The sequence below is a fragment of the Perognathus longimembris genome, chromosome 7, assembly GCF_023159225.1.
Source record: "Perognathus longimembris pacificus isolate PPM17 chromosome 7, ASM2315922v1, whole genome shotgun sequence".
Classification (NCBI taxonomy): domain Eukaryota; kingdom Metazoa; phylum Chordata; class Mammalia; order Rodentia; family Heteromyidae; genus Perognathus; species Perognathus longimembris.
Window position 1 is genome coordinate 48,964,935 of NC_063167.1, and position 21,389 is coordinate 48,986,323.

General features: G+C 36.1%; 1 protein-coding gene across 2 annotated transcripts in view; it reads left to right on the forward strand.

Annotated features, from left to right (window-relative positions):
* Lrrc7 (leucine rich repeat containing 7) overlaps positions 1-21,389 on the forward strand; it is a 374,249-nt gene that overhangs the window by 293,424 nt on the left and 59,436 nt on the right. Inside the window, exons 18-22 of one of the 2 annotated variants that reach the window (XM_048349940.1) lie at positions 238-349; positions 568-748; positions 2,612-4,292; positions 7,929-8,069; positions 17,602-17,721. In XM_048349940.1, the coding sequence (XP_048205897.1) occupies positions 238-349; positions 568-748; positions 2,612-4,292; positions 7,929-8,069; positions 17,602-17,721 (2,235 nt within the window). The remainder of the gene's footprint in view (positions 1-237; positions 350-567; positions 749-2,611; positions 4,293-7,928; positions 8,070-17,601; positions 17,722-21,389) is intronic. The other variant, XM_048349941.1, reaches the window with a different exon arrangement.

A 21,389-nucleotide genomic window follows, 5' to 3' on the forward strand; every position in this document is an offset into this window, starting at 1 on the left:
GTTCTTTGCACAGTGCCAGGCATATAAACAGCATTTTTAAGTCTAATAAATAAATGGACTCTCATTGGGGAAACAAAAAACTAGTATGTTACTTAGAAATATATATGGTTCATTTTCCCAGGTAAATTACATCTTCCAGCCACGTCTTTGAGTCTGAACCAAATAAAGATATTGCCATCTTGGTTAACTGCTGTTTAAATGTTTACTTTCCTTGTCCTGTATTATTATATCTCTCAGGATTCTTTTGTTCATCCAGCTAATGAAATGAGGATTGGGGAACTTCACCCTTCATTAGCTGAGACCCCTCTGTACCCACCCAAACTTGTTCTGCTAGGGAAGGACAAAAAAGGTAACATTGTGAAGCTGATGTGAAAAAAAATATGCTGCAAATGCATGTGCATGATGAACCACCGGTTGTAATTTTATGATGTGCCCTAGTCTATCAGAATACTTACAGATATATATTTGTAATACTAGCCAGTATGGAATCTGTTTTTCATACTTACTTTTCTGCTTGTAATTGTCAGTGTTCATGGCATTATGACATGTCTTCCCTTTAAATTTCAGAATCAACTGATGAGTCTGAAGTTGACAAAACTCACTGTCTGAATAACAGTGTTTCCTCAGGCACTTACTCAGACTACTCGCCTTCCCAGGCCTCATCGGGATCCTCTAACACCCGGGTTAAAGTGGGGTCCTTGCAGACAACAGCTAAAGATGCAGTTCATAATTCTTTGTGGGGTAACAGGTGTGTTTAGAATTCCCACTTTTCTCTTCCCAAAATACTGTTTCCTACAACTTTTTTTTAAAAAGTGGAATCTTCTTAATTTGGAATTGTATTCAGCATAAGTGGCATAGAAGACAAAAGGGCAGGTAAGCAAATGTAGTTCCCCTGGGGACTTCCAAGAGCAAGTGAATTCATCCTACAGGATGATGCCATTGATTGAGAGAGCAGTGACAAGCTTTTAACAGGATGGCATGTTAGAAAAATACTTTTAAAGTAAAAATTGCTGTTTAACCAACATATATTTCACAGGGATGTGGGCATTTCACCATCTAGCATGCATGTGAAGCATGTGCCTGGCACAAAGTAAATATACAGTCTTAAGGTTGTGGTCCTATTTGTCATCATCAGCATATTGACAGCATCTTATCATCACCTGAAGTTCAGATGTCTGGAGAAATATTCATTCATCTTTTCAAAATGCCAATTCTGGGCGGAGAATATGGCCTAGTGGTAAAGTGCTCGTCTCGTATACATGAAGCCCTGGGTTTAATTCCTCAGCACCACATATATAGAAAATGGCCAGAAGGGGCGCTGTGGCTCAAGTGGCAGAGTGCTAGCCTTGAGCAAAAAGAAGCCAGGGACAGTGCTCAGGCCCTGAGTTCAAGCCCCAGGACTGGCAAAAAAAAAAAAAAAAAAACACTCAAAATGCCAACTCTATTTCAGTTTCATAGTATATATGTAAAAGTCAAGAAGTACAGAACAGGACAAAAAGAAAGAAAAGAATGAGCAAGATGGCATTTGTCTTCTTCTAATTCCTCCCTTTGGTATTTGTAAAATACAACCATCTTAAATCCCAAGGAGCAAATAAAACACATCATATGATATAAGTACTGAATAATTTTTACTCATAGTTTACTGATCTCCCCTCTTGACAATGTGTTCTTTAGTAATTCATGAGTAATTATTAATCATCAGTGTCCATGATTTTTTAAATTTTGAACTCTCTAAATTTATAAATTCATTATGTGAACTGAGGTTAATTTAGGTAATTTTGACAGATTTTTTTTGAAATGTTCTTTTTCCCCCAATTCACAGAAGTATATAAAAATAACAAAAGATATATAGATACAGGTGTCGATAGATATATCATTGTTTTGAGTGTGTGCAAATGGATTGGAATAAGCATTTAAAATTAGCAAATGCTAGATATATGCTGGAGATGGTCATTGGGATAAACATACCAATGATCTAAAGTTTTAATTTACATTCTAGGTAAAATCATGTTTGAGTCTGTTCCCTACAATGGGATGTAGCTCCTTCAAAGTGTGGCCATATTAGAAGACAATTTGGATTCATTAGAATTACTAAGCATTTTTTAAAAGTGCTTCCAAGCAATAGTTTGGAAATGTACTGAATCAGAATCCCCAGGGATGTCAACTGGTTACCAGGTGGTTCTAATGACTGGTGGGTCTGGTTCCAAAATGAATACTGAAGGCTTATATGATTCTTTCACTCATTCATTTATTCAGCATATATGTGTGTAATATCAACTATGTGTCAGGTACTCTTCTGAACCTGAAAAGGATTTCTGTTCTCATACATTTTCATTCTCTCCAAAAGCATGAGATGATGATATACCATAGATGTATCCGCTAAGTTAATTTTACAATATGGTAGAAGGTAATTATCACTAGGAGGAAATAAAAGGTAGGGTGTGGACGTGAATATGAGTGTGGTGGTCATAAGATAAAACTCGGTCGTAAATCAGGGAAGATGAGTCATCAGCTAGACGTAGGATAGCAGCCTTCTTTGCTGCTGCTTCTCTTTCGGCCACAGATCACCTCTTCCTTCTGTTCACAGGTCTTCTTCCCATTGTGTTTACAGGATTGCACAATCTTTCCCACAGCCTCTTGATGCTAAGCCATTACTCAGCCAGCGGGAGGCTGTTCCTCCGGGGAATCTACCCCAGCGTCCTGACCGGCTGCCCATGAGTGATGCTTTCACTGAGAACTGGACTGATGGCTCACATTATGATAACACAGGGTTTGTGGCTGAGGAAACCGTGGCGGAGAATGCCAATAACCCTCTCTTAGGTTCCAAGTCAAGAAACAACGCGCCTTCTCACGGACGCAGGCCTCTGATCAGGCAGGACAGGATTGTTGGTGTCCCCCTGGAACTTGAGCAATCTACACACAGACACACGCCAGAAACTGAAGTGCCTCCTTCCAATCCTTGGCAGAATTGGACCCGAACCCCTAGCCCGTTTGAAGACAGGACAGCTTTTCCTTCCAAATTAGAGACAACCCCTACTACCAGCCCATTGCCTGAAAGGAAAGAACACATCAAAGAGCCTACTGAGATACCTGGGCCCTTTTCTCCAGGAGTGCCATGGGAGTATCACGATTCCAACCCAAGCAGGAGTCTTGGGAATGTCTTTTCTCAAATTCACTGCCGCCCCGATTCGTCTAAAGGTGTTATTGCAATTAGCAAAAGCACAGAAAGGCTTTCTCCACTCATGAAAGATATAAAGTCCAGTAAATTCAAAAAGTCACAGAGTATCGATGAGATTGACATTGGTACCTACAAGGTTTATAATATCCCTTTAGAAAACTACGCTGCTGGGAGTGATCACTTGGGAAGCCATGACAGGCCAGACAAACTGTTGGGCCCGGAGCACAGCATGTCCAGCATGTCCCGAAGCCAGTCCGTTCCCATGCTGGATGATGAGATGCTCACTTATGGAAGTAGCAAAGGGCCACAGCAACAAAAGGCCTCCATGACTAAAAAGGTCTATCAGTTTGACCAAAGCTTCAATCCTCAAGGAGCAGTGGAAGTTAAAGCCGAAAAGAGGATCCCTCCCCCTTTCCAGCACAATTCTGAGTACATGCAGCAGCCTGGCAAAAACATGGCCAAAGATTTGGTTAGTCCGAGAGCCTACAGAGGATACCCGCCCATGGAACAAATGTTTTCCTTCTCTCAGCCATCTGTGAATGATGATGCTGTGGTGAATGCCCAGTATGCCAGCCAAGGAGCCCGGGCAGGCTTCTTGAGAAGAGCCGACTCCCTGGCCAGCTCCACGGAAATGGCCATGTTTCGAAGGGTCAGTGAGCCTCACGAGCTGCCTCCGAGTGATCGGTACGGCCGGCCTGCCTATAGGGGAGGGCTGGATCGCCAGAGCAGCATTTCAGTGACTGAGTCCCAGTTCCTGAAGAGGAACGGCAGGTATGAAGAAGAGCACCCTTCATACCAAGAAGTGAAAGCACAGGCGGGAAGTTTTCCAGTAAAAAACCTTACCCAGAGGAGGCCCTTGTCTGCGAGAAGCTACAGTACAGAGAGTTACGGTACCTCCCAAACCAGGCCAGTTTCAGCTAGGCCGACTATGGCAGCTCTTTTGGAAAAAATACCGTCTGACTATAACTTGGGTAACTATGGTGACAAGCCATCAGATAACAGTGATTTAAAGACGAGGCCTACCCCTGTGAAGGGAGAGGAGAGCTGTGGTAAAATGCCTGCAGACTGGAGACAACAGCTGCTTAGACATATAGAAGCTAGAAGGTTAGACAGGGTATGTTTGGCCTTTCTCTGTAAGAATATCCCTCCTGCCTTTAGTTTTCCTTTATTGGCATTTGTAAGCACGTGTTAGTCAAGCATGAACTCCACGAATGGATAGAGGGTCTGCACTTTGATCTTTATATGGTGGGGGAAACTGATCACCATAGATTTTTCCAAGAATGTCGCTTAATTCTTCCTGAGAACCCATAACATGCAAGTGAATTGTTTATCAAATCTAACCTAATATTGTTAGTAAGATCGAATTTACTCTATTATCTGAGATGGTGCTTCAGTTGCTATTAGCCATTAAGGCAAGTCAAAATGCTTCTCCTAAGACACAAAATGGTTCTCTAGTGACCTAGAGTATGATTTTTATTGAATCTATGTTTTGAAAAAAGTATTTTGCCCTTTGCTGCACCGACTCACTTATATTAAATCCAGGCCTAATTTGTTTATAAGATTTTGCACATAGTCATTTCTGTGGGACTACTAAGTTTATTACTTCTAATGAGCAATAATCTTCCCAGCAAGAAACAGAAAAATAAAATAAGCAGAGATTAAATGCCCTCCTATTCACTGTTACATTTAATAAAGATCCTGCCATTTACAGTGATGGTTTTAATAGAGAAAGAAATGTTTATATTCAAATCATGCTACAGACACCAAAAAGAGCTTATGTTTTTACAAAGACTACAACTGTACTGATTAAGGTGTATAGGGTAATTCATCCTAACCTCATAAAAAATTGACTTATGATAAAGTGTAAAATGAACAGTGATTGGAGAACTTAAAAAGACAAAGTGTAAAGGGTAGAAATATACTTTTGTTGCCAGTTCAAATCTCCATAAGAGAAACCTAGTGTTTATTTTTTTCCCATGACCATTCAGTGTACCTTGTGGCTTTGGTGTAGAGGGCTTTTGTGTGCTCTGCTTTCACACTTGAATTTTTAAGACATTTTGTGTGTGCATGTGTGCAAATGAGGACTCTTGTTTCCTCATTCTCAAGATTTACATATGATGTGTAAATTGAGGATCTGGAGAATAATGTGTTTCCAAAAATTTTACTTGATAAATTTTATTATTTTCTTTGGTGTCCTGCTAAAAGTACAGGTCACTGCATATATCATGAATTATTTCAATATTCAACTTTGTGTTTTCAGGTTTACTCTTTCTAAATGTGTAGGTCATGTCTACAGGACAAGAAAATAATAGTGAGGGAAAGAGTGAACTAATAAATGTGGTTGCAGGTGTTAGTTTCTCAATATGGAAATTAGTCTGCCTTGCAAAAATATTTCAGCAGAATGTCTGTCTCAAATAGGTGTGCTCAGTCCCATTGAAGGGAGACTCATCAAATCCTCATGACTGGCTGTCAGGGAGACACCTGCTCAGTTGTCACCAGGCCTTACCTCAAGTTATACCCTCCATGTAGACAGATAACTTGGAGAGTGAACATATTTGGGGCCAAATAATTCAGTACAGTTTGGGACTTCTGTCCTCATGTAGACACAACCATACATTAACAGGGTAAAAGTAGAGTTATAAGAAGCTGTTTTGGAGCATATATGCAATGCCTAATAAATGAGGCAACAGAAGAGTGGAAGCAAAGCATAAAAATTAAATCGAAAGGTCTAAGTATTTTATATCATTATTTATTTACTGCTATCCCAGATAAAATGATTCCTTATACCCTCAGAGCCACACTACTGAAAAGTCAATGACTCCTCTAAATGAAGCACAAATGACATGGAGAAAGGGGATAGAGTATGGGATGGGAACTTGAATCAACAAAAGTCTAGAGGCCCTACCTGCCCAGATGATTAAAAGTGAATTCATGTGTGGTTTTTGTTGCTGTGATAACACCTTCCTTTATATTGTTCTCTGTATAACTTCTGATAAGTCTGGCACTTTAGCCTATTATTTCAAGCTATCAGATCCTAGAAGCTCTTCCTTTTGTTTTTTCCAAGTAAAAGATTTCTCTCTTTCAAGTGAGTCACTGAGAAACTCAGGCTATGTCTTATTTAAAACTTCCTAGCTATTCAACAAGATGAATCTGTTCCAAAGCACAGAAGTATTACATAAAATTGGTTTTGATATAACTGTGCTATTTGAAATCCTGCCCTAAGTACAACAGCGTGAGAAACATGGCATGTTTCTTTCCCATTGAAATTGAGTCATTAGACCCCTGAAAATCAAATAGTTATACTAGCAACTACAAGATGTTTGGAATCTATGTAAAAGACAACTGCCTAGAGGTTTGGACATGGAATAAACTTGACAATACAATATAATATTGGTAAGACATCCTTGAAGACGCAGCTCCAAGTTCCACACAAGATAAAAGGTGTTGCTTTCTCCTTTAATTTAACCACAAAACTTGCTGTGACAGAATTTAAAATGTGAACTCACATATCTGAGACAGCACCTCCAGTGTAGGGGCTACAAGAGCACTAGACTGGAATAATCTAGTCCCTAAGAAACCATCGTAGTACATGACTGAGATGTTTAGTGTCTTTTTCACTTTGGGCATGGTGACAATGACACATACCTGTTTGAAGTAATCATGAATCCATAACAAGTATGACAAGCACATCATCGGGAGCATAATAATCTTTCAGCACAGCTCAGTGAGACTTTGATGGTAAAAATCATTACTTTGCAAATAATGCTCTAAAAATAGAGTAGCCTGCTGTTAATACTCAATAATATTCAGTCAAGATATTTTTTACCATAAGAGAAATACTTAAAGAAGCTAATATTATCAATGACTACATTTCCATTTGAGGTCAAAAGCTTGATGACAGGGCTTAAAATTATTTTAAATTTTCAATAAAGTTACATAGAAAAACTTAGATGTAGATGCTAAAAAGTGCACACAATGTAAGTACTTTGTTGTGTAGATGCTTAATATGCTAAACAGCAGTAGCAATCCACAAAATAGAATTGATTTAATATCATTATGAAACTTCTCTGGGTTAAAATGTACTTTTTTCATTTTTAATTTCTAAAATGTACTTTTAATAGCAAATTCATAAGTTCAGATCCACACACAAGATTTTACTAATATAACTGAATAAATAAGTAAATTCAGTCAAGCCAATTTGGATCAAATTGAATGAGGTTTTTGTGTTGTTGTTGTTTTTTACCGTTTTTCTGAGTTGCTGTAATTACTGACTCAGCAAGAAAATGAGTGATTTTGCCTTTAACATAGCAGTGCAGCAGCTTCAGGCAGAATTAGATGTCTTTTGTATGTGATGGTCTCACAATGTGAAAGAAATAGTGATAATTGTAGCTTACACATTTTGATTAAACTCTCATTGTCTGAACTTTAAAACTTAATAATAGACTTGTCCAAAATCACTACTATCCTGATATATCAGGGAGAAATATCATGCATAAGAGTTATCACTAAGTGTAATGCAGAATGTATCTTCTTTGCTTTCTGTGTTTTCTGTAGTTTTGGATGGTATTCATTATGTGCATAACTAACACTGTTTACTGTATGCTTTTGTCTGATCAATTGCATGTTTTTAAAAGAGAGTTATTGTTTGCTCGCTTAAAGTTAAATGTTATCAATTTAAACATGTTCATGTAATGATCAGTTTGTTGAGCATGTGTTCACATCCTGTCACATGATTATTTCCTCTACTCAGAATGCTGCTTACAAACACAACACAGTTAACCTTGGCATGCTGCCCTATGGAGGTATTTCAGCAATGCATGCAGGCAGAAGCATGACTTTAAACTTGCAGACTAAGTCTAAATTTGATCATCAAGAACTACCTCTTCAGAAAGTAAGTATGGACTGCCCTACATGTGTCAGCATACCAAAGCCAATTAATGTTGTTTGTTCACTTAATGTATTTAGGCTGTACATACAACCCTGATTATTATTATAGACTCTCATGAGTCCAAAATATACCAGGGTAAATAATGTAGAGCCTGAATTCTTAGCTGCTAAATGTATATTTGTAGCCAGACTGGTTATCAGGTTCCTGCTTTTTGAACTGAGCATTGCTTTTTGGATTGAGCAGATACATGGCCTCATTTATGAGTCATTTTTCTTTATTCTTTGTTTTTCTTTCTTTTGCGTTAACTTGCTTATGTTTTACTCTTTTGAAGGTATCCCTGTCTTCTCTTGGTGGTGGAAGAGAGCTTTAGAATAGAGCTGAAAATTATTACTAGATTTCAGCTGATTTCTTTGGAAAAGTCATCAGAACCTAAATTAGAATGGGAATTAAATGGTTGGTGCTTTTAACTGCCTTTTCAGTTTACTTTCTTTATGGCAAATATACAGAAGTACAACTGAAAATCAAGTTGTGGCTTACCTAGCAATTGCTACTTTTCCTGGGTTAGTGGAAAAGTGGCAAGTTCACATATTTTTAATAAAAACATAGGCACAAGTAAAAGAAATATACTTAAGAAGATGTTTCAGCCAGGCACAGTGGTTCATGCCTACAATCCTAACAACTCAGGAGGCTGAGATCTCAGGATTCCAGTTCAAAGCCAGCCCAGGCAGGAAAGAGTCCATGAGATTTTTATCTCCAATTAACCACCAGAACACTGGAAATGGAGCTGTGGCTCAAAGTGGTGCTTTGAGTGAAAAAGCTCAGGGACAGCGCCATGGCCCTGAGTTCAAGCCCCATAACCAACCAATAAAGAAAGAAAGGAAGGAAAGAAGGAAGGAAGGAAGGAAGGAAGGAAGGAAGGAAGGAAGGAAGGAAGGAAGGAGTTTCATATGCTTGTTTCATCAGGAAAATATTAGAATGCTCAGTTTACACACCATCTGAATGGAGATTAACAAATTGTTTTCATACAATATGTCATTATGGCTATATATTAGTATACTAAATTAACCTAGAATGTTTATGTGGAAAAAAAATGAAAAATCAAGTAAACAAAATGACAGTAACCTCCAAACATATTTTCCTTTAGAGTAAAATAAATGAACATACAGAAAAAATTCTCACCCTCAAAAAGAGAATGTCACAAGATTTCAAAATCATGTTTTATTGTCTAGTTTTCAATAACTCTATTAGTCTCCCTTAGCTCAAAAGAGTTTGATTTTTAACTCTGAGTAGAGTCACAAAATCAGAGATATTTATAACTACATCTTCTTCTTCACAATCCAATATCACTTTTAAAAAAATGAAACAAAGCAAATCAAGAAAAACTAAACTAGAAACTTGGAATACCGTTTTATCTTTCCTCAGCCTTCTATGACTTGCCAGTGGATGGTTGAAAACTTTTTTCTAGGAGAAAAATTATTTTGGGTTTGTGGTATTTATTACAATTTCAAAGTAGCAAATGCACATCATTGAAATAAGAAGTGGGACACCTGTGAGCCAGTCCAAGTTGGCTTCAGAATGCTACCCCATGACGATTTTACCTGAGTCCCTACTTTCCTGTTCTCCATGGCCTCTCAGATAGCAGAAGCCCAAGGCTCTTTCCTAACAAAAGAGATTTAAATTTTACCAGCTAGAAGGAATAGATAAAATATTACTTAGGTAGACACCTCTCCTATAAGGCTTGAGAATCCAATAGGAGTAAAACCAATTTGATTTTAAAACTAGTTTCAAAATAACAAACTTTTAGAACCCAGTGAGAAGATTAAAGCGATTTAGATATGAAGGAAGCTACTGCCTGAATCATCTGAAATTATATTAAATGAAAATCCCCTTACTTTGCCTAGTTTATGTTTCTATTCATTCTTCAATCTATATACTAATACAGATGTGGGCCATATCTGAAAAAATGCCAATATACCTAAAATGGTGCTTCTTAATGTCTAAATTATTCTTCAGCAATAAATTAGCCACATGTACATTGATGTATTTATTTTCTGATGTATTTTTGGATGCCCTGGAGAATGAATTCATCATCTATAACTATAGCTGTGAGATGTTCTATAACAGAAATAACACAGAGTTGTATTCAAGGACTTTTCAACCATCTACCTCTTTTGAGCACAGAGGTGAACTATAGGCATTCTTTTTGGAAACTATGGTAAATCAAGGATGATTGCAAGTATGTACCATAATATACTGGTTCACAATAATTGAATAAATTACCATCAGCAATTTATGGTCTTCATGAAGAAGTAGAAAGAGGAAGAGTAGAGGAGGAGGAAAAAGTAGAGAAAGAAAGAAGAAAATGAGGGACGACAAATATTTCTCATGTCAGAAGATGTTAGGATTCAAAAAGTATCCATTGAAGGCTTTGAATAATACACAATACTCAGCCTGACATGGAATAAACAAGAAATATGCAAAATCTATTTCTCATAAATGTCGGGCTCTGCTTTCTCCCATAGATTCCAGTCGAAGTCTCTCTCTGTCCTTTGAGCCCAAACATATTTCTAGGGACTTTTTGCTATTGTTGTTTTTCTGGGCTTGAGTCTTGAACTGAGGGCCTGGGTACTGTCCCAGAGTCATGGGCACCTGCCTCCCCTGCAGTTTTGATTTGAAAATTTGCTTAGTTTTCCTTATGTACTACACAGTCAATCTCTAGTAAAGTGCATACTCTCTTGCTAGACACTTGTGGCTCACACCCAGAAAGTCTAGAACATTTAACATGTAAGTCAGCTACTAAGCTCTAAAATTATTAATATTTTCTATTTGTTTTTATTTGTTTATTCATTCATTCATTTATCCATTCATCACTTGTTTGCTGCCTTTCCAAAAAGCACTCAAGGCAACTTTCTATGATGTGATTAATGGTTCCATGTGCTTCTCTGGATGTGTTCTATTGTAACTGAGCAGAGTTATTGTCTTGAAATTTTATGTTATCAGAGAGAAATATAACACTAAAGAAAATTTCATTTCAAGCTATAATTTTTATTACCAAATGATTAACAGAATAAATAAATATTTTAATTGAGAGGTAAAAATGGTCTAGGGATTATTGAGAATCTGCTGCATTCTTATTGCCAGGAGATATTTTGCACATGATTTTTTTGACTTATAACTCAAAACCAAAATCCATAAGACATATTACTGTGGAAATAAATTAGGAAACTGAAGAAGTATGACTCAGAAGATCTCACCTGTATTTTTACTTAGATAGATAGATAGATAGATAGATAGATAGATAGATAGATAGATAGAATTATACAGATATGTATATTTCACCTGGTGGCATAGTAGTAAATAGAATTTAAGCCCTACTCTGCTTGGTACCAAAATCTGTACTCTGTTTTCTATTTGATGGTGCTTTCTCATATATTTGTAAAACAACATTTTCATACAACATGACTCATAGTAGTTGATTAAGTTCCTTAACAGTCATTATTATTTTATATAATCGTTTTTTTAAAAAAAAATCTAGAGGGGGCTGGGGATATGGCCTAGTGGCAAGAGTGCCTGCCTCATATACATGAGGCCCTGGGTTCGATTCCCCAGCACCACATATACAGAAAATGGCCAGAAGTGGCGCTGTGGCTCAAGTGGCAGAGTGCTAGCCTTGAGCAAAAAGAAGCCAGGGACAGTGCTCAGGCCCTGAGTCCAAGCCCCAGGACTGGCCAAAAAAAAAAAAAAAAAATCTAGAGAAGTAGCTATTATGAGGTGGAAAGAAAAAATATCTTAACTAATTCAGTAACATACAATCCTAGTTATTCCCTGTATACCATAGTTATAGTGCTCTCTTAGCTGAGCTAAATAAATGCTAGTAATTACCTTGTGCTTTGTCAGATCCACTTGCATTATTCTCCGATTATGGATCCAAAAAAATCATTCAATCATCAAGCTGCTGCAGTCCCAGAGAAAAGCAGGACTGGGGTAGAAATCAATAACCTTTCCTTAAGCTCTTCATTGTCTCTTCTACAGTGGAGAAATTGGTAATCTCGCCTTTAAAAAATTATTGCTATAATATTATACCATTAAACTTACTGGCTTATAAAATCATCTGATTTTAAACAATATCAGGGAAAGGGAGGCTGAAGTCATAGAAATGTATGTATTATATAGTTATTTCATAGAATTTTGCCTGGAAAAACATGGTTTCACTGTCAGTTCTGTTAGTTTAAAAAATATATAGTTGATACTCATCTCACCAGCCATGAGAAATTTATGTAGCAATGTTTGTACCTAGACTATTTTTAAATTTCTAATGTCCCTTCTTACTGAAACAGTAAATATCTTGAGATCGCATCATGCCAACATCTTGTATACATTTACTAAACTTAGAGCCAACAGTTACTTAATTCCGTATTTTCCTGCTGAAAGCAAAGCAAGATCTATTTTGCACTTCAGGGCAACTCATGTGTATAATTTCTATCGATTTTATTGTATTTATTATTGGCTACCTATCTGTCAAGAATTATTCACTTACCTCTAATTTAGGGGAAAAAATTTAAAAAGCCTTTCACCTGTAAATACACACAAATCCCCATAGACAGTGGCAAAGTTACCAAAATAATTTCCATGCCCCTATGAAGGCTTCATCACCATTACAATGAAATGCAGATTTAGAAATTTTTGGGCATTCTACTATTACTTAAAGATGGAGCTCATGAAACCACAAGCATTTGTACCTTAGCTCAGCACATACCTGCTTTAGTAATACTGATTTTCTTCTTTCAAAAGACGAGCTGAAAAATAATGTAACAATAATTTCAATGAAAGTACTCTAGGGCAAATTCTCTTTTAATGGTTTTTGCTGCTGGTGGTGACAGATTTGTTTGTTTGCTTACTTAAAGCAGTGCCTGGCTGTGTGACCCGTGCTGACCTCCTGCTCACATATTCAAGATTCCAGCCTTGTGCCACCACAGTCTGCCAGGGAATATTATTTTGATTACATTATTTTCATCACATTTTATGAATTTGTAGTAATGTTCTTTACTAATTGTGTACCAGTTACTAAACAAACTAGATCTTTGTGTTCATAAGGGATCTGTCCCAAGACCTTAGCAAAATACCAATTGCTATTACCACTGTCATCTAATTTCTTCAACAAAATGGAAATAATAATTTCACAAGCATAGTGCATGCCGTCAGATAGGAAGAATGCTGCTCACATTTGTGTACACATGTACCTATGCAAATGTACAAATATGTATAGAGGCATACATACATACATTTTATGTCTCAGCAAGATTAGAATGTCCTTCTTTCAATAGATACTTAACAATTGTTCATGGTAATCAAAATTATAAACGTTCAATCTACAAATGCCCACAATAGCTTTTGGAATTAGTGTCTGCTCAGCAATCCTTCTACTCAGCAACATAGAACTTCTTACCAAATGTAAAGTGTCTGCTTTTTCAATAAGTCACACTGACCACTACTCTCTATTTGGAAATATTAAAGGGCAGCAGAATTTAGCAGTCACAATGCACTGTGGTTATTTACATTGTATTATCTGCTTAGATGGTTATATATGATGCAAAAAAAAAAATAAGATTCATCTTACTCTATAAAGCATCTAAAGATTGTATCAAGTTTGTGGAATAAGAAATAATTGAACGAATTACCGAACTTAATTTCTTTTTTGCAGTAACAGATTTCCACAGAGATAGCTTCACCTTTCTTATGTTTTCCAATTGCAACTTTTTTTATTTTTTAAAATTTTTATTGTCAAATTCGGGGCTGGGGATATGGCCTAGTGGCAAGAGCGCTTGCCTCGTATACTTGAAGCCCTGGGTTCGATTCCCCAGCACCACATATACAGAAAATGGCCAGAAGTGGCGCTGTGACTCAAGTGGCAGAGTGCTAGCCTTGAGCAAAAAGAAGCCAGGGACAGTGCTCAGGCCCTGAGTCCAAGGCCCAGGACTGGCAAAAAAAAAAAAAAAAAAAAAAAAAAAAAAAAAATTATTGTCAAATTGATGTACAGAGAGGTTACAGTTTCATACGTTAGGCATTGGGTACATTTCTTGTACTGTTTGTTACCTCCTTCCACATACCTCCCTCCCTCCTCTCCCTTTCCCTTCCCCACCCCCCCCCATGAGTTGTTCAGTTCATTTATACCAAACAGTTTTGCAAGTATTGCTTTTGTAGTCGTTTCTCTTTTTTACCCTGTGTCTCTCGATTTTGGTATTCCCTTTAATTTTCCTAGTTCTAATACCCGTTAAATTGCTGCTTTTAATCTTTGTAATTTTTAATCTGTTTTAGAAATTTAGCAACTAAACACGTGAAAAGATAAATAATAGATACATTCCTTTGAGAAAGAATGTGAACATATTATGTAATTCTCTGCTATTTTTGTTTTTGTTTCTTTTGAGTTTTTGTTGTTGTTTCTTTGCACAACTCCTGAGGCTTGAACTCAGAGTCTAGGCACTGTCCCTGAGCTTTTGTGCTCAAGGCTAGCACTCTACCACTTGAGCCACAGCTTCACTTTTGTTGGATTTGTTTTTGGTGTTTAATTAGAGATAAGAGTCTCACAGACTTTACTGCCCCAACTGGCTTCAAACCTCTATCCTCAGGGCTTGTCCTCCTCAGTAGCTAGGATTAGAGACATGAGCCCTTGGCTTTCAGCCCTAATTCTATTTTTAGCCTCCTAATCCCCACCACCATCCAGTACAATAAGTTATCTTCATGGTCTTTATATTTCTGCAGACTAAAGTTATCCCATGGTGAATCATTTAAGAAAAGGAAGTCAGGGGGCTGGGAATATGGCTTAGTGGTAACGTGCTCATCTCGTATACATGAAGCCCTGGGTTTGATTCCTCAGCACCACATATAAAGAAAAAGCCGGAAGTGGCTCAAGTGGCAGAGTGCTAGCCTTGAGCAAAAAGAAGCCAGGGACAGTGCTCAAGCCCTGAATTCAAGCCCCAGGACTGGCAAAGAAAAAAGAAAGAAGAAAGAAAGAAAGAAAGAAAGAAAGAAAGAAAGAAGAAGAAGAAGAAGAAGAAGAAGAAGAAGAAGAAGAAAGAAAGAAAGAAAGGAAGAAGGAAGGAAGGAAGGAAGAAAGAAAGAAGAAAGAAGAAGAAAGAAAGAAAGAAAGAAAGAAAGAAAGAAGAAAGAAAGAAAGAAAGAAAGAAAGAAAGAAAGAAAGGAAGGAAGGAAGAAAGGGAGGGAAGAAAGGAGGGAGGGAGGGAGGGACAGAGGGAGGGGGAGAGAGAGAGAAAGAAAGAGAAAGAGGAAGAAAGGAAGAAAAGAAAGAAAGAAAGAAAGAAAGAAAGAAAGAAAGAAAGAAAGAAAGAAAGAAAGAAAGAAAGAAAGAAAGAAAGAGAAAAGAAAGTAAAGAAACTCTTGGAATTAATGAAACAGCTGTCAGGGTATCCTTGCAATTTTGCTGTGTAATCTAAGTATCTCTTTAATCTTTCTGCTCTGTTTATGTTCCCTTTGTCTTGCTATAGAGGAGAAATGTTATCAGTTTTAATTCAAACTTTAAAGAGAGATTAATTTTTTTAATTCATGAAGAGGCTAAACCATTATGACATTGAAATTTTAATAAAGATTTAACCTCTTTCTACTGCAAAAAGAATTCTGCAGTTCTCAGTTGCTTTTTAATGATAACTAAGGGTTACATCTGGGTAGGTAAGCAAGCATAGCAGAAACACTGGAGAAATGGTACAGAAGGAACAAAGTAATCTGTGTTGAATTCTGGCCAATTCTCAAAAATTTGAATTACGCAGACCTGGCCAGTAAAACAGATTTATTATCCTATCTCACTGACAAAGAAACGAAGCTAGAAAAATAGTTGAGAATTTAAAACACAGAAAGTACTAGCCAGTACTACTTAAGCCTTATAACTAGGTTTTCATTGCTTGAGTATAGTATTTTGATTTATCAAATTTTAATGTCTCAAAAATATGTATGGTCATATGTGAACATATTCAGCTGGGAAAGTGAAGACTATAAATTTCATGATTGTATCCAAACAAGTATTGAGCACATTCCTGATCACTTTCCTGTGTTACCTACATTTTATCATCCAAATACAAATAAAATCAGTCCTAACTAACTCAACAGCTAAATTGAGAAATGTTTTCTCTTTTTTCACACTTCCTCCTGGAGTTGTGAAAAAAAATTAACTGGACCAAAGTAAAAGAAGAAAATGTAGTTGTCTATTACACCTTATAGCCATTAGATCCACCAAGGACTTGATAGAATGTTATCACAAATCGTCTTTTAAAATACTTCTTTTAAAAATACTGCTTTAAAAAAATGCATGTGGACAGAACACATCTTGGGTCTTATCTAATTGCTTTTTTAAAGGAGAACAAACTAGGCCCATTTCTCTAATCCCATGAAGCCTAGCAAGCAGATCCTCTGTGTATGTCATGAAAAGAATGGCCTCATTCTCCCTTTCTGGGTTGAAAGAAAATGCTTTGCACAAAGTACAATGGTACACACACTCTCTAACCATTATCACTAGGGTTCCTTCAGAACAAGTGCAGAAAATGGTATAGGATAATAGCTCTATCACATAAAAATTCCCAAGGAAACCAAGTAGTATCTGTATTTTTAAAAAGTAGCTGCATACACATTCTCTCTGTATATATACCATACCACTATGTATCTCTCCCCTGTAGGTTAAGGTTCTGTTGGTTTGGGAATCTATTAGTAATTATTGGAATCTAATAGGAGAACCTAATATTAAAAACTACTATTAGAAGCTAATTGTTACTAATATTAGAAGCTAATAATGATATTTCTGGTGTTGTTAAAAAGTAATGATCATGAGTCAGGCAAAACATTTTACATTATCAAGAGTTTAAACTTTAATATATACTTGATATAGATAAATAAATTGGTAACCAAAAAAGTCATGGTTTATTTACACTATGCTTCAAATAGAATAATTTCTTTTAGGCTGCTTTATTAAACCTTTCCCTTAAATCTGCTTGTCAATAATGGCACAGTACCACAAATGTTGCACTATGCTAGTATTAATTCTATCTTGGATTACCAAAAGCTAAGTCTCCCTAAATCATTATTGTAGTCTTATAAGATTTATTTTTATGTTATGGCTTGGAATGCTATGAATTCTAAGGTATGGATTATATAGTTTCAGTTTATATTCTAAATGGTAAGATAATACAGAAGAGATAAATTAAGCAAACATAAAATATTGTTACATTAACAATTAATTATTTTTATTCTGATTATTTGTATTCAGGTACTGTAAATAATCTAAACTTGTATTTAAAATGTAGTAAATAACTCTAAGATGGTTCTTTTAATTGTATTTTTCACTGCTTTCTATGAGCTGTCAACTTAGAAATATTACTCAGTAAATAGTATATAATAATACTACCAGTCAAGATATATGTTTTTCTACAATCAAACAAAATTAATTTTATTGTAATTATTAGGGACTCTTTTCAGAAAACTATGGTAAGCCTCTATTACATCACTAAAGAATGCCATACCATTTTTGCAATAGACCCCGTCTCAGCAAAGCAACATTTTAGACAATGGACAAGAAGATCTATCTCCTAGTGGCCAATGGAATCCTTATCCACTTGGGAGGCGGGATGTACCTCCGGACACCATTACTAAAAAGGTAATCAATTTCACATTGACAGCACAAAACATCAACCTGGCACCTTCATTGTAATATGTAATCCATACCTTGTGTCTTAACATCATTCCTACCTTTATGAACAATTTAGGCTAAATCTCATCCCATGATAATAAAAATTATTCAACTGTTAAATCCATTGAAAAGGATAGAAAGTGAACACCGTTAAGTGCTCAGAGTTAGCAATGTATATTTTTAAACATCCTATCAGCCGGGCACCTATGGCTTACAGGTGAGAATAACCCTAGCTACTCAGGATGCTGAGATCTGAGGATCACAATTCAAAGCCAGCTAGAGTGGGAAAGTCCATGAGACTCCAATCAATCACCAGAAAACTGGAAGTGGCACTGTGGCTCAACTGATAGATCCTTGACCTGAAGAGTTCAGGGACAATGCACAGGCCCAGAGTTCAAGCTCCATGATCAACAAAAATAATAATAATAAATAAATAAATAAATCCTATCACCTCTCTGCAGACACTGCCAGAAACACACCGGTCTTATCACATTCTTTGATCTACAAGTACAAAAAGCAATGTGACATATCCTTCTGTCTCTCTTGTCTTTGATGGTGTGTTTTAGCTATGGCACAAAATGACATTTGATCATAGAATGATTTGTTTCACCATGTCTGAAGTTGTGACAATTCATCAAACAAAAATATTTAGTGAACAACAATATGTACATTACTATGCGCTGAGCACTTTGTAGGTGCTAGAGAATAAAAAAATGAAATATATATGTATATATATATATATATGTTTGCCTTAAGACTTTTTTAATCTAAGGAGGTATTTGGGGTGCATCTGTAGCCTTTCTATTGCATGATAGGATGTTATAAGAGAAGTGAAACAGAAAACCATACCCAGTGGAGGATTTTTGCAATGTATGTTGGAAAAAAAGTGTCTATTATCCCATAAGTATCTTCAAAACTCATACCAATTACCATAGGAATTATATGTACAATTTTTAATTTTAAAAATGCCATGGAAACATGATAGACAAGTAAAAAATTATAAATCAAATTGAAGCCTTCTGTCACTCAAGAAAATACAAAAGAAATGCCTTTTAAATTCACTGGACTGGTAAAAAAATGAAGAAGTCTAGAAAATAAATATTGTTTGCAAGTATAGAAAACAATTTTACATTTCCAAATGGAATTCAAAGCACAACACACTCTGATACAAAATTACACTGTGAAAATGAACATACTCTACATCCCAACAAATCTCTAAACTAGAAAATTTCCTTTAAACTAGAAAAACTTTTACACATATTCAAGGGTATGTTCAATGTTTCAATATCAGAAAAACAAGCAAACAATTTTCTATCAAAAGAAAATTGTTCAAATTCTGTTATTGCCAGGAAGAAATACTCCTATAAATGCCTGCTTATCAAGCTCAAGGCCCTGAAATAATCCGGTACTGCCAAATAAATACGTAAATAAAATAGCAAATTACAGCTACAACAATGTCTTGGAAAACATACTTCAAATAGGAAAATATTTCAGGAACATGAGGAATACAATGTTTTAAATCTCAGAAACTAAAAACTACTTTTTATGTCTAAGTACATGCATAAGAAAACTGTTTCTATAAGGACATAACATTTTAGAATTATACTTCTAAAGAGAAGGCACAGAGTAAAAATCAGAGAAGTTGCTGATATCATTAATGTTGTTAACAAATTACAAATATTTGTCCTGTTATAATTCTAAAATCCAATAGTAGTTCCTAGGCTCTAGTTTTTAAACTCTTTGTGTTTTTTAATTAGAACTTACTTCATAACTTATAGATATACTACATCATTGCCTTCATTCTGTAACTTTGGTGATTTTTCCCTAGTGACTTTAATGCTGTGTGTGTGTGTGTGTGTGTGTGTGTGTGTGTGTGCCTGCTTGCATGCACACATGCATGTGTGTATGCCAGTCATGGGGATTGAACTCCAAGCCTGGGCACAGTCTCTAACTTATTTTTTTACTCAAGAGTAATGCCCTACCACTTGATCCACAGCTCCATTCCCACCTTTTTTTGGTGATTAATTAGAAATAGGAGTCTTATAGATTTTCCTGCCTGGGCTGCCTTTGAAAGATATACTAAAATAATTGATAGTACAATTGTTATTTAGAGACTGCTTATTATTAATTTGCATATGGGATAATGTCCAGTACCAAATATAATGCTATGTTTACTGTGCTTCATACAAGGAGCACAGGAAACTGACTATGACAGTACCTGGGAAGAGAACACTAATGAAGAAACTAAAGGAGGTTGAGGATAGTTTTACTTGATGCCAAATAAGATTGAAACGATAAGAAAAAGCCATATTATTTTGGCTTTATTTACCCTGTAAGAAATGAGAAGTGGATATGTGAAATGCCTTAAAAGGGGAAGGGAAATGTGGAATTTCCATTAAAAGACCAGTCTGACAAATTTTCCTAGTTTGAACTAAAGGAGAAAGAATGGACATAGGAACAAAAATTAAGAAGCTTCTCTAGTTACCCAGGAGATAACAGATGGAAACATAGATGATAGGCAGAAAGGCACACATCTCATATAGTATTAACAGAGTCAAAGCATCTTATGTTTGACTGGACATAGAGCAGAGAGTTAGGTAAAAGAAATAATGTCAATAACCAGGTTGCTAACCTAGTCGAGTTAGTGCTGTAATCCCATTCAATAAAATAGAAACTATACAAAGAGTAAGAGATGGAAGAGAAAGAGAAAGAAGGAGAGCTTCAACTTTAATACATAGGTTTGAAGTGATTATTTGATTATCTCTCTGAAGTTCAGTAGTGAAGGCTTAGTGGAAGATAAGCATTTACCAGTCATCACAGCATATGTTATAATGCAGCCTTGAATATGGCAGATAAGGATGGAGTAAGAGACAAAAGGGGAAAAAAACTAGAATTTTACCTGATGAAAATCTCTACCACAAGTTGTAAACTTCAAGACAAACTGTCTTGAATGAAAAATTTTTAAGAAGATTTAGTTAAGAAGCAAAGTAATGATGATCTAGGAAAAGACTTGGGTTTATTCTTCTGTTCTATATTTGTAAGGACACAGATGTTTTTGACTTTCCACTCTGTCATCCATAGTCTTATCCTAAAACTGGTTTCTCTTCTTAATGATAAGATGATTTCCCATAGCACTCGTTGATATGCATTACCTCTTTCAAAGCCAGAAAGGAGAAAAGCTTCCAATGGCTCTCTTATATATAAAACCTTTTCCCCTCAAGTCAACAAGACTCTTTCTATACCTTGTGGATCCCAACTAGGTAAGCACTTTCTATCCCAGCAAAAGTAATGATGTAGTTCTGGGTTTAGCTTTAATCAGTTGTACTAGATGGAATTAGTAGACTAGATGGATCTATCAACTCCAATGACAACTGAAGAATAAGTTACAGAAGAAATCCAAGATAATGGGACACCTTGGAAACCAATGCGAAAAATATATTTCAAAGATGTTATGGTCAATAGGATCAAATACTGCCCTCCAGTAGTCAACAAGTTCAGTATGATGAAGGAAGGGCTCCCTGAATTTGGAAACCTAAAAAACTCAATAAAGGAGTTACCTTTTGAGAAAAAAATGGGGAGGGTAATATATTCCATGTGATACAGAAGGGAAAATAAGGAAAGCAAAAGGAGTGTAT